This window comes from Silurus meridionalis, chromosome 7, assembly GCF_014805685.1.
Source record: "Silurus meridionalis isolate SWU-2019-XX chromosome 7, ASM1480568v1, whole genome shotgun sequence".
NCBI lineage: Eukaryota > Metazoa > Chordata > Actinopteri > Siluriformes > Siluridae > Silurus > Silurus meridionalis.
In genome coordinates, this window is record NC_060890.1 from 6,733,058 (window position 1) to 6,748,650 (window position 15,593).

At 38.3% G+C, this 15,593-nt stretch overlaps 2 protein-coding genes across 2 annotated transcripts; one reads left to right on the plus strand and one right to left on the minus strand.

The window, feature by feature from the left end:
- Positions 1-135: 135 nt before the first annotated feature.
- Positions 136-9,899, minus strand: LOC124389302 (cytochrome b-c1 complex subunit 2, mitochondrial). The gene is made up of 14 exons (XM_046854652.1): positions 9,744-9,899; positions 7,400-7,477; positions 6,024-6,173; positions 5,875-5,939; positions 5,727-5,783; positions 5,511-5,635; positions 4,230-4,327; positions 4,089-4,146; positions 3,830-3,925; positions 2,374-2,573; positions 994-1,074; positions 820-896; positions 575-728; positions 136-455 (listed from the first exon to the last, which is right to left on the minus strand). The coding sequence occupies exons 1-14, from the start codon at positions 9,774-9,776 to the stop codon at positions 372-374; spliced, it is 1,356 nt and encodes a 451-aa protein (XP_046710608.1). The 5' UTR covers positions 9,777-9,899; the 3' UTR covers positions 136-371.
- A 2,764-nt stretch (positions 9,900-12,663) lies between these two features.
- snu13b (SNU13 homolog, small nuclear ribonucleoprotein b (U4/U6.U5)) lies at positions 12,664-15,257 on the plus strand. Its single transcript, XM_046854151.1, has 3 exons — positions 12,664-12,870; positions 13,193-13,313; positions 14,684-15,257. The coding sequence occupies exons 1-3, from the start codon at positions 12,868-12,870 to the stop codon at positions 14,944-14,946; spliced, it is 387 nt and encodes a 128-aa protein (XP_046710107.1). The 5' UTR covers positions 12,664-12,867; the 3' UTR covers positions 14,947-15,257.
- Positions 15,258-15,593: the final 336 nt, after the last annotated feature.

A 15,593-nucleotide genomic window follows, 5' to 3' on the forward strand; every position in this document is an offset into this window, starting at 1 on the left:
TCACGCTGAAGAACACAAGAAACTCTACACAGACATTAACCAGGGTTGAGGACCAATCAAACCTGAAAATATGAGAAGGCAACAATAGTATCCACACGTTATTCCCAGACTTAATAAATACCACCAGACACATCACACGTTTCCCCAATACTCTTTATTTATTAGTTTACATAGTGCTATACATTTCAAATGGACAAGCTCATGGAGGTTCATCTTTTTTTTTTCTCCTCTCAACACCGACTGGACATGGCAGCATTACCACTTTGTGTGAGACACCAAAGTGTGCTGGAACCGTGGTCTTTTTTTGTGATTTTTTTTTTTTAGGATTAAGGAAGAGGTGACAAAATAATTATTGGAACACTGAAAGATGTTCAGATTTCATCCACAAAAGGTGTGTTAACCAGATGTCCGCTGGAAGCCATCGACTTCTTCCCAGACACGAACTTCTTCGCCGCCTGAAGACAAACACATTTATTTAAGTCTTTTATTTTTTACTAGCAAAAGAAAAAAAGCTAAGAAAATGAAATGACTGTTAATCCATTGCAAGAACACCGAAATCTTTCCTGTGCCTTACATTGACAACGTCACTCGAAGACACAGCATCGATTTTTTGGCTAATGGCCTCGGGAGTATGATAAGTGCCCTCGGTCAGTGCCTGTGTCCCAATAGCTTCCCACAGGCCTTCTGGGGTCTCAGTGGACATAAGGTACTCAGCCTTCAATTGAGTCCTGGACACAAAACACAGACATTTCAAAGATTTGAAATCCTAATCCAGCGAGAGAATCCATCAAGAGAAGCTGAGATTTCTTGGACGCTCACTTGGCTCTGCTCAGATCCTCTGCAGCCAGATTTCCTTGTGCGATAACGCCGACTTGTCCGACGGCCGCTTTGATCACCTGACAAAACAAACGAATACGAGAACTGCATCTGTCAGGCTCCATCAGATAGAATTTCAGATCTAGACAGTCAACATCAGGTATCAATTTCACTCACGTCTCTAGTAGAATCAGCCTGGGAGATAGTGTACACGCCAAACAGCCCAGAATCAGAGTAACTGGCATTAAACGCAGAGGCCTGTGGGTAAGAAATAATAATCATATTGTGATAAAGTGTCAAAGCTGCTACACCTGAAACTACAGGTGTTTTCATTTGCATTAATTACAAAAAACAAGCACACAGTAAGGAAAGAAAATTAATACTAAAACACGACATGACAAAAGATATACAAATGATTAATAACAACTCAGATATGAACACAGATCAAAATAACATCGTCTTAACATAAGATTTAAAAATGTCAGCTAAAAACAGCTCTGAGATTAGAATACAGAAGCACCATAACCCCTTTAACAAGAGTGACTTGCTTTGAAACTTACATTTTCCTAAAATAGAAGGGAGAAAAAAACAAATTTAAGTATGAAGGAGTTATGGATTATTAATGGCACAAATGGACCGTGCACACAAAAGAAGACATATTTTAAAACAAGTCACAGTGACAGCCAGCCGGGTCGATTTTACTAGAGTCCAACCGACTCATCAAAGAAAGTCGATTGCTGGAACTATTGGCTATCAGCAAAAATCTATACTGATAGTTTTTCAGGGTTGTGATATACAGTACTAGAGCAGCCTCTAGTGGCAAATCACTGATGCCACATGCTGTTTATTTCTGATGTGTCTATTTAATTTCAGATGTAACTGTTTTTATTTATTTGTAGTGTTACTTTTTGTTTCAGTGTGAATGCATGCCTTACATTTTTTTGAATATCCATTCATTAACTAATTTTTATTTCATTTAGCACATGTTCATGATTTAGTACTGTTTCTTTTAGTTTTGTTCAGTGCTACTTAACATGAAATTTTACTAGAGTGCTTACCGATACCCATGTCAGTGTATCAGCTACATTTGGTGAAACATTCAATCCCTTAAAGCCACCCATAACAATATGGTTATGAGATAATGTGACACAGCTTTAGGGAGAAATCAAGAAAAACGAAATCCAACTTTGAACATGCACATTAAACAAAAATAAACCAGCATCCCGAATCAACATAGAACGTCAAATGCGTCATCACCTACCACTCCCAAAACAGCATGAAGTGAACTAAATCTCAGAAACGAGTGTAAAAGCAGGGAGAAGTAATACAAAAACAAAAAAAAATACAAATAAGAGAGACCTGGGTGTAGTGTTGCTAGTAGTGTTGTTAGTGTAGCTTGCTAGTATTTTCACTGGTGTGAAAAAAAAGTCATTTAAGCTCAATTAAGTGTAGGTCACCTGATCCACAAACTCGCTCACAGTCTCATTATTGCTACTTATTTAAAGTGAATCTGAATGACAGAACCCCTGAAGGTTGCTCGTGTGCGACTTTACTTACGTCAAAGGGCTGAGCCGTAGCCTTGGAGATGGCCTGGCTCAGTTTGCTGGTGATGTTGGAGCCTCTCTTAACGTGCGGTCCGGCTCCTAGAACATGCTGCAGGACGCTGAAAGCTACAGCCTCAGCAGAGCTGGCCGCCGCGCTCTCGCTCACCACGGCCGAATGCACCAGGCTGTCTCCTGTCTGAGCCCGCAGCTCACCTACACAAACAAACATGAATTAAATAATTTGATATTGCTTCACTTTGGTCCTTAGACAAGCACATCACAAAAGACTGATTCTCCTAGAACTCTACAACCAGTTCAGCAAAGACATCTTTCATGAATATTATTCAATTTTAAACATTAGGTTTGTTGTAGAACTTTCTATTACTTAACATACAACTGGCATAGGACATTAGGGCCACGTGGAGTCCAAAAGTAAAATAAATTAATAAATAAATAATAATAATACACAACAATCCAAAAGCAATTCTTCCACCCGTAGCATCTTGAGGAACAAAATAAGTCTGAGCAAGTGGGGTACAGTGAAAAAGTCAAGGTAATTCATCACTGAACTTATGTAGCTTCTTTGTGTATCCATACTCGACTGAAGTATTTCCATTTGGGGGGAATATCTTTCTTTTTACTCAACTGCATTTGGCAAATTCATTCGTTGTGTTTTTTTATTTCTGAGTGGATAAAAACTTAAACATGTTTTGATTGGCGCTTGGTGGTTTCTACAGATCCCCAACGTACAGTTCAGTGTCAGTTCAACAGCAAGCAGAACATTTTGAGAGGAATAAATGATGGAAGAAACTCCAGACTCCAACTGGCGACAGTTGTATTTGTTTTTAATTTTTTATAAAATAATTTAAAAGAAGGTTTGGGGCTCATGATAATTGCAATAGTGTTTTAAAATCAGTCAGGGTTTAACTCATTAATATCATTCTATTAAAAGACTAATGTGCTAAGATTTAAAGTCTTTTTACATAAAGTTGATTGAGCAAATGTGACAAAAATAAAAAGAATTGTGATAACAGGAACATTTATAGCGATAATAAATCATAATATTTTGGATACTTAAGTACATTTGAGGGCAAATACTTTAGCACTTTTACTGGGGAAATATTTAATGTGCTTAGGTGCGTGGCAGCTTTTCTTGGCTGTTAGTTCATTATTGTAATATGTATGTCCAAAAGATGCAGAGCGTTCAAGCAGACTGGTGAACATGGGGCATTGTTCCAGGGGTGTGCAGCGGTCACAGAGTCAAACTTTGTCCGGTAGATGAGAAAAATTTTATTACCTCATCAGAATCAGACCAACCAGACTCATGAGCTGGATATAAGGGATCTGTGGGCCGAAAGTGGCCCAGGGGCTTGAGTTTGACATGTCTGATATGAATAGTTCGGATGGTTCAGGAATTTGTTTAAGAATGAATTAATTCACAAAGGGAATAGTTGTAATCGAGGCATTACCTCCACGGTACATTGCTTTTGAGCCAACGGCACCTGCTCCACTACGGATGTTCAGGAACTGCTCTCCTACTTGTTTAAGAACAGCGTGGTCCACACCTATACAACAGACATTAGGGTTTTAGACATGGTTAATTAAACTTCAGCGCTGCTTGTTACTGGCAAATGAACTTCCTGACAAAAATTGGAATTATTTATATTAAAATTGGATACGAGTACACAGAACCAATTCTAAAAAAATAAAAAAAAAAATTGAACATACCGAGTCCAACGAGAGCCATTCTTGCACTTGTGAAATTGTTTTGAACAAAAGTGTGCAGCTGTGGAGGAGAGAAAAATGTACAGAAAAATCAACTTAAATGCTTTACAGTGCATACACAATAACCATGAGTTTGGTTCTCACCTGATCTGTGGTGATTTTGCCCACCATGTACTCGGGGCAGTACAGAGAGTTAGAAAGAGCGTTCTTGTACGCAGCAGCATGCAGATTCTCGAGGAGACCTTGGGAGAACAGAGCAACCTCAACGTTATCCAGAGTGACAAGCTCTACATCTAGGACATTACAGAACGGCTTTGTAGACTTGCTCATGGAACCAGTTTGGATCCACATTTTCAAATCAGTAGCAAAAATGTCTGAATTCCTGAGCCAGGACTTGACCACTGATGAAGCGCAGACGCGATCTTCTACGCGCCATAACAAAGCAACATCCAACACATACAGGACTATGAAGAAATAGGCAACAAATCAGGCATATTTATGGTCAAAATTCCTTGGTATCAGTAATTTCATTATAGTGTATGTGCACTACATATACACATTGTATAAACAAAAGTATTCGGATATATGGCTGAAGAAATTCATATAAATCGTTCATTTTCTAAATATCGGCCAGAAAAAAAAAAGACATCATCTGACAAATCTTTTATTACAATTAGTCTTTTTGTATTATTTCTTCAACAGTAGTTGAGCCCAATGCTTCGAACGGATTTTGAGGTCGACTGATTAATCGGTTTTGCAGATTAATCGTCACCGATAGCTGATTGATGGTACTATCGCCAAAAACTCGTACCGATAGTTTTTCCGGGTTGCTGATATGGCTAAGAAGCTTAACTGTTGTTACACAGTACGAAAGCGACCTCTAAAGGCGAATCACGCTACTACGTGCAAATGTCTTTTTTTTCTTTTTTCCATTCGTTTTGGATGCAACTGGTTTTATTGATTTGGAGTGTTCACTTTTTGCTTCAGTGTGAATGCATGCCTTTTATTTTAGCACATTTTCATGATTCAGATTTTTTTATATTTGTAAAAATGTTCAGAACCATTTTACAGGGAGTGAATTTTTCTTTTCTTTTTTTTATCCAGTATCCATTTTAAAAACGATCTGTTGATTAATCATTTATCTGCAAGTTGAATCCAAGCTGGCCATCATTATTGGTAAAATCAACTATTGATCGAGCTCTATAACTAATGTGTATGTGTAATAGCTCCTACTCCATCCTTTTGTGTTGAGTTTGTTTCTGATTTTTGTTTCTGGTTTAGACCGAGGCATCTCAGTCCTGTTCAGCTACTGTCAGGTCCTTTAGGCTTGGATCAGATTCTTCCTGAATTAAAGTTTTGCCAGTTTGACTAAATGTGTGTTAAAAAAAAAATAATAATAATAAACTATGTTAACAAGAAACATACCAATCTGTGGGTTCTGGCTGGCGAGGGCATTATCCACTTTTACCCTGGGAGTGAGATCAGACAGCTCCCATGCCCGAAACTCTGGTGCAGTGGTCACATTGATCAGATACTCCATGACTGTATCACTACAATCAGACAAATATACACATAACCGTTAATATTCCCACATCAACACAAAAAATCTAATCAAAACACATCAGAACCAAGTGTGCTTACATGTGATCTCTCAAACAGTCCACCGTGTAGACCATGGTCTCCCTGGTTGTAGACACGCTGCATATATCAAAATAAAAAATAAAAAAACACATTTGAAACATACATTGATAAGTAGACAAAACACAATCAGAACACACAGGACACTCACCCCAGACTTCCTCCAACTGCCTCGATGCCACGGCAGATCTTGAACGCAGAGGCTCCTTTCGTAGTCTAAAATTTCAACAGGTACATGTTAATATACATATAAAAGCATACACAAATTTTATTCACTAGCTGGAGTAAATCACAACCTACCAGGCCACTGGCCAGCCGGAGCAAGTGTGTGACACCCAGGCTTTCGTGGGGTTCATATCGACTGCCGGCTTTTACGAGGACGCCGATGCGAGAGGCTGGGGAATAGTTCTCCAGGGAAGCAATCACCAGGCCGCTCGGCAATTTGGTTACCTACAGGGTTCAAGGAATCAATGAGTATGGAGTAAATGGCTTAGTACTTTTATACCAGTTAGTATTCAAACCCATAAAATAAACTATTATTCTATTATTAACGCATTTTGACACCAAATATTATATACTGAATTTTATTTTTTCCCTCCTATCGACGTTGCTGGGTGCAAGATTTCCAAAATGACCACTACAATCTGATGATTGAGTCGGTGGAGCGGTTACGTTATAATAAGGTACTCCAGAGCAGCTGTGAGTCACACTGATAAACCTGGAATGGAAATTCGAAGGCTGTACAGTGTTTGGAGTATGTTTTCAGAATTGGTGGGAAATGTGTTCTCATATTTTATATGCCACACCCAAAGGTAAAAATGTTATCGCACCCAAAGAGGTCCGACTACACAGGGACTGGAGGGGAGCTAGAATCCTATCAGGAGAAAAGTAGAATGAAAAGGCACGAGAATTTCATTAATCAGAAATGAGAGAATTAAAAAAAGGGAAAAATAATGCATTTCTTTATTTTGAAAGAGAAGCTCCAGTGAGTGGTTTTGCTCAAACAAAGTGCATTAAAACTGATCCAATCCAATAAATAAATAAATAAACAAATAAATAAAAAGCATGCGCCATCGCCACTAGAGGCCGCTCTTGTTATGTATAACGCAACCGGTAAAAACTATTGGTGTGGATTTTTGCCTGAACCTCTAATCTGCAAATTAATAAATCAGTCAACCTCTAGTTCTGAATCATTGACCAGTATTTTAAAAATCCTTCTCGTCCAACTAGCAAATATATACAGCTGGGTGACAAATTAAAGGGAAATACAGTGTGAAATGTTTTAGTGAAATGCTGGGCCACCAAATAACACCAGGCGATTTAATTGGTGAAGATTCTCTTGGAAAAATTTTTTCCACAGGCTTCTACAAACAGTTTTGGCACTGTTTAACTCCTAGATCTGCATTCAGCTTTGTAAAGAAAGAAATCAAAGTATGCTCACATCCTGCACTGACATTCTGAGAAACAGTTCATGTAACCTCTTTTCATCTTTGTGCAAAAAAATGTGATCAGCTTCGTCTGGTCAATATGTGATCCGTGTTATTCTGCAGGTTCTCCCTTTCATCACACCGCTGTTAAGTGTGTAGAAGCCCCATTAAACCCTCAGGGCACATGGTTTCAGGTGGCCATGTGAACTCTCTCTATTCAAATAATGTAGAGTGTGAAAACATACTGACCTGCACCTCCTGTGGCACCAACTTGAGGGCTTCGGAAACCTCAACCTTACGGGCGGCCTGGGCTGCATACAGCCTCTTCTGCAAATCAGAGTGGAAGAAATGACATACAGCTGATCTCTAGAAAAGCCTACTTGGTAAATTGACACCAACAAGTAGACATGAAAAATAAACCTTTGAACTTAAGATATTTTGTAAAAAGTACAAGACAAATCAAAGAAGTTTTTACATTCAGAATAAAAACACATTAAAAACATTAACAAACATTAAACATTTCCATCAGCCTAAAGAAACTAAAGGACTTGTCACCCTGATGACATCTATACAAAAAACACAGGAAAAAAAACTCAATCAAAAAGAACAACGATAAAGCGGCGTTGTTTTGAAATGACAAATTAATATAAGAGATTTGGGGGGGTGGGGTGGGGGGGTTTACAATCCTTACAAGATGGTAGGACTGGCATGTAAGCGATCCATATGCATAAAACAAACAAAGCAACACCTACAGAGCACCATCTTATCACCAGGACTACAGAAGTGGAACCCCAACTTTCCAATAGTATAGGAACTAGAAATGCCAGCATCTAAAACATTTACAGCATAAGGATGTAGACTTTAACTCAGGATGAGATTCTATAGATGAAATGATTTATTAATCAAAATATATTATTTATTGGTGCTGTTTTTGATTGTGTAAGTTGTAATCATTTGCGGTCTGAACAGGAGGTTTGAGCGATGATGTTTTGAAGTGACTGATTTACACAATGAAAATGATTCGTTCTGACTGTAACTTGGGGTAAAACTAAACGTGGAAACCCACAAACATGGACTTTAAGATGGGAATTTAAGCAAAGGTCAACATGAGAGACAAGATTAGAGCTGCTGCTACTGATTATTTTAGTATTCTAACGATTGTTACCTCAATTAATTGAGTAATTGGATAAGTACTTTCTCTTTATTAAAGAGCAAAACAAAAAAAGAGAGATCTCTTAAAACGAACAAGTCTTTTGTTTTAATTTTTTTTAGAAAGATCTACATTTTTATTGCTGAAATTTCATACAAGAATATCGGTGAAAACTAAACCCATTTTGTGCATTTTATAGCCAAATTCCATCAAATACGATTGTGTGCAAAAATTTATTATTTATTTAATCTCAAAAAAATATTGAATTATTATTTATTTAATCTCACAATATCACGATGTGGTTTTCTTGTTTCTGGGAAAAAGCTGCTAGAAATTGTCCACGGATTAAATCGGTGTTTATCGCGAACACACAAATAGAATAAATAAATACAAATAGAAAAATCGATTTTAAATTGCTTTATTTACAGAAAAGTGACTGTACGGCGTTTTCTTTCTTTTAGATTGAAATGATCCCAAACTTTGGAAAAAGCGCTCCAGAGTTAAGTGGGCGGTGCGTCAGTAATAATGGTCCGTGGGAAACACAGTGCTCTGTGTTTAGATCATTTGTCTCAATTACTTTTTGTAATCGATTTACTCGTGTTACTTGAGAAATCGTTACAGCCCTAGACAAGATTATAATAAATGTATATATATTATTTCTACTATTGGAGAAGCACTAACAGCAGATGAAGACAGGAACACCGGCTTTTTAATGGGTCTGAAGTAGCAAGGCAATGGTAAGTTTATATTCCAATTATTTCCAATGCAATGAAAAGTTGGTGAGTGTATTTAATTGGATGAACACAAGACTAGAACAGGATGGAATAAAAACACGTGATGAATATATTTCAGGTACAGGAAACAGGTAATAAAGGACGTAATGACCCTGAAATCCAAATTGCGGTTTTAATTTATACACTTGTTGTCACGTGGGGGGAAAAACAACAACAACACAAAACCCACCAATTTACACCTTAGACAAAACCTTTTTAATCTAATAATCCAATACAGGTACGAACCACTGATACTAGTCTTTTCAGATCCAATAAAAGTCAATGCAAAGGATGTCACTGATTTATTTACTGATCTATAGGTCGCTGAGGGCGAAGAACTGTTCAGAAATACAGCTGAGAGACTTTCTGCACTAAAGAAAGTGCCCTGGAAGTCAGCAAGGCCAAGAGATCCTGTTATCAGCTCTCACCAAAAACTGAGAGTACAGCCGCATACTAGCGCACTAGGTAGTATGTGAGACCGTCAAAGCGCCATTGACAGCGTACTATTCTTCCATACTAGTTAGTATAGTATACAGGAGGAGGTTAGTACGTGCTGTCGGAGAAGCCGAATACAAACTTAACATGTACGCCTTTACAGCACATTCACAAGCTATAACCATACAAATATTTATATATAATAAAATATAATAATAATAACAATAATTCTCACCGACAGCTGGCTTATTCCCCGAAACCCTTTCATTCTTGCTCTATCTCTCTCCTTCAGGCGGCTGGAGAAGACAATATGGCTGACCTGGACGTCCTACCCACAAGCCCCCGCGTGTCACTCCTTCTTCAGATAGAGACGCTCGAGTCAAACACTGACACCTGCTGGATTGGAGCGGAAAACACACTATTTTAAAAAATATTTTTCCCTTCTTTAATGGATAAAAATATATGGAATATGGAATATAAAATTAAATGGGCCAGAGTATTATTGTGGATATTTTATTGTGCTTTGAAATGTATTTATTATCACTCTTAATGCTAGAGTATTTTATTTTGTTATTCACCATACAGACAAATGAGCATGACTTTTCAAGCGATATATATCAATAAATTAATACATGAATGTTTGCAGTGTAATGGACAGGTTGACGGACGAGGTCAGGCAGGAGTCTCTCTAGACTATAAAGTTTTCGGATGATATTTTTATTTGTGGTGAGAGTAGGGAGCAGGTTGAGAAGAGCCTGGAGAGGTGGAGGTACATGCTGGAGAGAAGGGGAATAAAAGTCAGTAGGAGTAAGACAGAGTACATGTGTGTGAATGAGAGGGAGGGCAGTGCAGTGGTGCAGTTGCAGGGAGAAGAGCTGGTGAAGGTGGAGGAGTTCAGGTACCTGGGGTCAACAGTGCAAAGTAATGGAGAGTGTGTTAGAGAAGTGAAGAAAAGAGTGCAGGCAGGGTGGAGTGGGTGGAGAAGAGTGATAGCAGGAGTGATTTGTGATAGAAGAGTATCTGCAAGAATGAAAGGGAAAGTTTATAGGGCTGTGGTGAGACCTGCGATGTTGTATGGTTTAGAGACAGTGGCATTGAGTAAAAGACAGGAAGTGGAGCTGGAGGTAGCAGAGCTGAAGATGTTAAGGGTTTCGTTGGGAGTGACGACGATGTACAGGATTAGAAACGAGTTTATTAGAGAGACAGCGCATGTAGGATGTTTTGGAGACAAGGTGAGGCAGGCGTGATTGAGATGGTTTGGATATGTGCAGAGGAGGGACATGGGGTGTATCAGTAGGAGAATGCTGAGGATGGAGTCACCAGGAAGGAGGAAAAGAGGAAGACCAAGAAGGAGGTTTATGGACGTGGTGAGGGAAGACATGCAGGTAGTTGGGTTAAAAGAAGCAGATGTAGAGGACAGGGGGTATGGAGATGGATGATCTGCTGTGGGGACCCCTAATGGGAGCCAAAACAGCTCTAAGTCCTGCACCGAACCTTGACCTTAATCCCAATGAACATCTTTGGGATGAACTAAAATGTTGTTTAAACCCTTTCTAGCATCAGAGCCTTTTCTCTCCAATGTGCTTCCATCCGAATGAACTAAAAAAACACACCCCAAAATCTAGCAGAAACCCTTTGCAGGATCACAAGCATGGAATGGGTTGTTGTTGTGGCAAATTATTAGTGAAAACAAATCTAATTACAAGGTCAAGTTCAGGATCCAGGGTTGTGGTGTCAAGGAAGAAGACTCTATTCAGCAGAAATAAAGCCAGGCAGATCCATGGAGGTTCTCAAAAACACAGTCCACACACAAACTTAATATACCCTCTTCAGCCATATGTGTAATGATCACATTCCTATCAATTTTTAATAGTTCATATAGGGCCACTTCAGGACCCTCTATCACAGCTCAAGTGTGCTGATTTTAATCACTCATTAAGTGCTGCTTTGCATATACTGACTTGGCTGTGTACCAGAAAAAAAAATACACTATTGGAACATAACTTTGTGGACACCTGATCATAAGATTCATGTGCTTTTTGAACAACCCATTTCACATTTAGTCCACATTTGCTCTTATAAAAGCCTCCAATCCTTTAGAAAGATGTTCCACAAGATTTTGCAGTGTGCTTGTGGAGATTTGTGCTTATTCAGCTATATAGATGTTAGTAAAGTCTGATGTGGGGGGGTAAAGGCCTGGGGTGCAGTCAATGTTCACATTCCAACCAAAGGTGTTTGATAGGGTTGAGACCAAAACTCTAAAGCAGGCGACTCAAGATCTTCCCCTTCAAATCATGTCAACCATATCTTCATGGGGTTTGCTTTGTCCACAGGGGAATTATCATTCTGTAACAGGTTTGGGTCTCCTAGTTCAAGTATTGGTAAAATGTAATGCTACCACATCCAAAGACATCACATGCGATTGTGTACATTTTGGTAACAGTTCGGGGAGGAACCACATATGTTTGGAAAAGGCAGGTGTCCCAATACTTTTGTCCATATAGTGTATTTCATGCATGACCACACACAATAATGGACAGTTTAAAAGGTCAGGTGTGTACAAATCTTTTAAGATTAAATCTATACTGATTAATAGCAAAGCGTGATTTTTTTTTTTTTAGCAATTCTATTCAAAACTCAAATGTTATTCTGTTTGTTTGTTTACATGTTATTTTCTTATGTGAAAACTTTGTTATAAACATGATTTTTGACATAACTAGTGAAAAGTGTGTCATTATTGTACAAATAGATAAGGAAGTGGATAAATAGAAATATTTATCGAATAGTGAAGCGGATCATAAGTGATCAGATTTATGAAGAACCTATGAAATAAATCAATTAAATTTTACAAATGAATACAAAACCAATTACTCTACGATAATTCCATTCCCATATCCAAAACACCAAACCAAACAATAAATAAATTAAAAAAATATTTTATTCTCAGTAAGCCTGGGGACCAGTTTGATTAATCCAGTTAATATGTTTGGTTTTTTTATTCATTTATTTTCCTGTAGATTATTTATTTTTTATTTCGCATATAAAACATTGCATCACAACCAATTGTGTTCTATAGTTTGTATTTTGCTTTTAATTTTGTGGGGGACTTTAGTCGAGGAGACGCTTCCTGTTTCCGGTTAAGAAGAATCACACGCGCATGCGCAGTGCTTTTTTTTCCTTCTCAAAACACGTGTTGCGTTAGACAGTAAGTCGGTACGTTGTGCTTTGGCGGTAGTTTTGCAATTCAGTGTATAGTTTGGGGTTTTTTTGTACCTGAAGCTTTTTCTTCAAGCCTGTAAAGTGTTTTGTCCTCCGTGAAGCCTTTGCCGAGAGGACCTGATCTCCAGATCTTTGAAATCATGGTGAGTATCAATGAACCCCACTTACTCAGTTCACACCAACCTTTATCTAAATAAACCTCTGAATGAACAAAGTTGGTTGGTTTTCTAACTTCACATTACTATACATGCTTTTCATGATAAGGTTTTTATGATTTTATTAATTTACGTGCAAATTAAAATATAATCTGTAAACTGGAGATGTCACGTGATCACCATGGATTCTGTACTTTGCACAATTTCTTATAGCCAATACCCAAAACTGGGCACTAGTCCCGGAATATTACTGTTTTAGTCTTATTTTAGATCAGTAATAATGGTGCATTTGATTTGCCTCCATCCTCAGACTGAAGCTGAAGTCAATCCCAAGGCCTACCCTTTGGCTGATGCCACTTTGAGCAAAACTATCCTGGACCTGGTGCAGCAGGCATCCAACTACAAGCAGCTGCGCAAAGGAGCAAACGAGGGTGAGACATGACTGATTTATGATAGAAGGGTATCTATAAGAGTGAGAGGGAAAGTTTATAGGACTGTGGTGAGACCTGTGATGTTGTATGTTTTAGAGACAGTGGCATTGAGTAAAAGACAGGAGGTGGAGCTGGAGGTAGCAGAGCTGAAGATGTTGAGGTTTTTGTTAAGAGTGATGACGATGGACAGGATTAGAAATGTGTTTATTAGAGGGACAGCGCATGTAGGATGTTTTGGAAACAAAGTGAGAGGTTTGGACATGTTCAGAGGAGGGACATGGGGTATATCGGTAGGAGAATGCTGAGGATGGAGACACCAGGAAGGAGGGAAAGAGGAAGTTTAAGGAGGAGGTTTATGTATGTGGTGAGGGAAGACATGCAGGTAGTTGGGTTGAAAGAGGCAGATGTAGAGGACAGGGGGGTATGGAGACGGATGATCCGCTGTGGGGACCCCTAATGGGAGAAGCCGAAAGAAGTTGTAGGATGTTTTGGAGATGAAGTGGGGGAGGTGCGATTGAGATGGTTTGGACGTGCAGTTTGAGCAACATGGGGTTTCTTGGTAGAAGAATGTTAAGGAGGAAAAGAGGAAGATTACAGAGGAGGTTTATGGAGACGGATGATCTGCTGTGGTGACCCTTAACTGTATCAGCCGGGAAAAGAAGGTCCATCTACAGTACACTTTTGGGCCAAAAACAAAGTTTAATTGTTCAGACATGTTTCAGATCATCCAAAATAAGGAGCTTCTTCATGTTCATATACCAAAACAGGACTTTTTGTAGCCTGTATATCATATTATGGGGTCTGTTAAGGCTCATTGGAATCCATTTAAGTCCACGTGTAAAATGTTTGGAAATGTACCCCAAGGAAATCAAATCTTTTTTCTTTGATAGTATCTATTAAGTTTGAACTCATTCAGCAATAATTCAACATTTGAATTTGTTTTTATTTGTAAAGCGCTTTTAACAATGGACATTGTTTCCTAAGCAGCTTTACAGAGATAAATATCAATTCTTTTACGCAACTTAATACGTTTAGTGGCTGTACATTTGTTTCTAATAATTGTAAGTTTGTTCTTAATAAGCGAGGAAGTCTCGACTGGCATCAAATAATAAGTAACTTTTTATTTTTTTCTCCTTGAAACGGCACGTTTTCTCCGTTTTGACGTTTGTGATTCTACGCTCTGTTGCGTGTAAAATACGGGTTTGAGATTCACAAACATTCCGATTTTATTTACATTTTAAACCGTCCCAGCTTTTTCTGCAATTGAGGTTATTGATTACCCCGAATGAAATAATCTGTAATTGATACGTAAAAATATTTTGTATTCATGCCCAAGACTGTGTTTAACGTTTTCTTGTTTTAATTCGCAGCCACTAAAACACTGAACCGTGGAATATCGGAGTTCATCGTCATGGCTGCTGACGCCGAACCACTAGAGATTATTCTACACCTCCCGTTGCTGTGCGAGGACAAAAACGTGCCTTACGTCTTTGTGAGGTCCAAGCAGGCCCTCGGACGAGCTTGCGGCGTGTCGAGGCCGGTTATCGCCACGTCGGTCACCATTAAGGAGGGATCACAGCTGAAACCTCAGATCCAGTCGGTTCAGATGGCGATCGAGAGACTTTTGGTTTGAGTCTGTTTTTTTTTTTTTTTTTTTTACTTCAGTGAATTTTTTTTTATGGTTTTTCGTCTGTTTTCCTTTTATAGTCCTCGCGATTAAGAAGACGATTTAAAAGAGGTTAAATTGGTATGCAAATATAGTTTTCTAAAAATAAATAGCGTTAAATAAATAACCAATGTTAGTTTTTTTTGTAGTTTGATTTGTTACATTGCTGAATTATGTGTTGCATTTACCTTTACGTTGATTCTTTAGAGGTTTTTTTTTTTGTACAACCTTTTATTCTGGGGACTTCATTATGCAACAATAAATTTTAGAAAGTGTGATCTCGTGTCTTTTTTTTTTTTTTTGGCGGGAGGATGGGGATTATTTATAGTTCAGTGCAGACAATTAATCTAGACATCTCCATTTCTTAAGTGTGTATATCACTGCTGCGAATGAGGGACATCTTACAACTTCAGATAAGAACTGTGTACCTACAGGATGTCCACTGAATACACACTGTATATACAGTCCTGTCAGCTGTGAAGTCAATATTCAATTCAATTCATTTTTATTTGTATAGCACTTTTAACAATAAACATTGTCTCAAAGCAGCTTTACACAGATAATGTGATTAAAAGTGAATATGTTCTTTATAAGTGTAAGTTTGTCCCTGATGA

Coding starts and splice junctions, on each gene's coding strand:
- LOC124389302 (XM_046854652.1), bottom strand. CDS start 9,776: ATGAAAGGGTTTCGGGGAATAAGCCAGCTGTCG. Junction 1,075..2,373: donor CTACGGCTCAGCCCTTTGAC/GTAAGTAAAGTC, acceptor TCTTACCCACAG/GCCTCTGCGTTTAATGCCAG. Junction 897..993: donor AGGCTGATTCTACTAGAGAC/GTGAGTGAAATT, acceptor TTGTTTTGTCAG/GTGATCAAAGCGGCCGTCGG.
- snu13b (XM_046854151.1), top strand. Junction 13,314..14,683: donor GCGCAAAGGAGCAAACGAGG/GTGAGACATGAC, acceptor TTTAATTCGCAG/CCACTAAAACACTGAACCGT.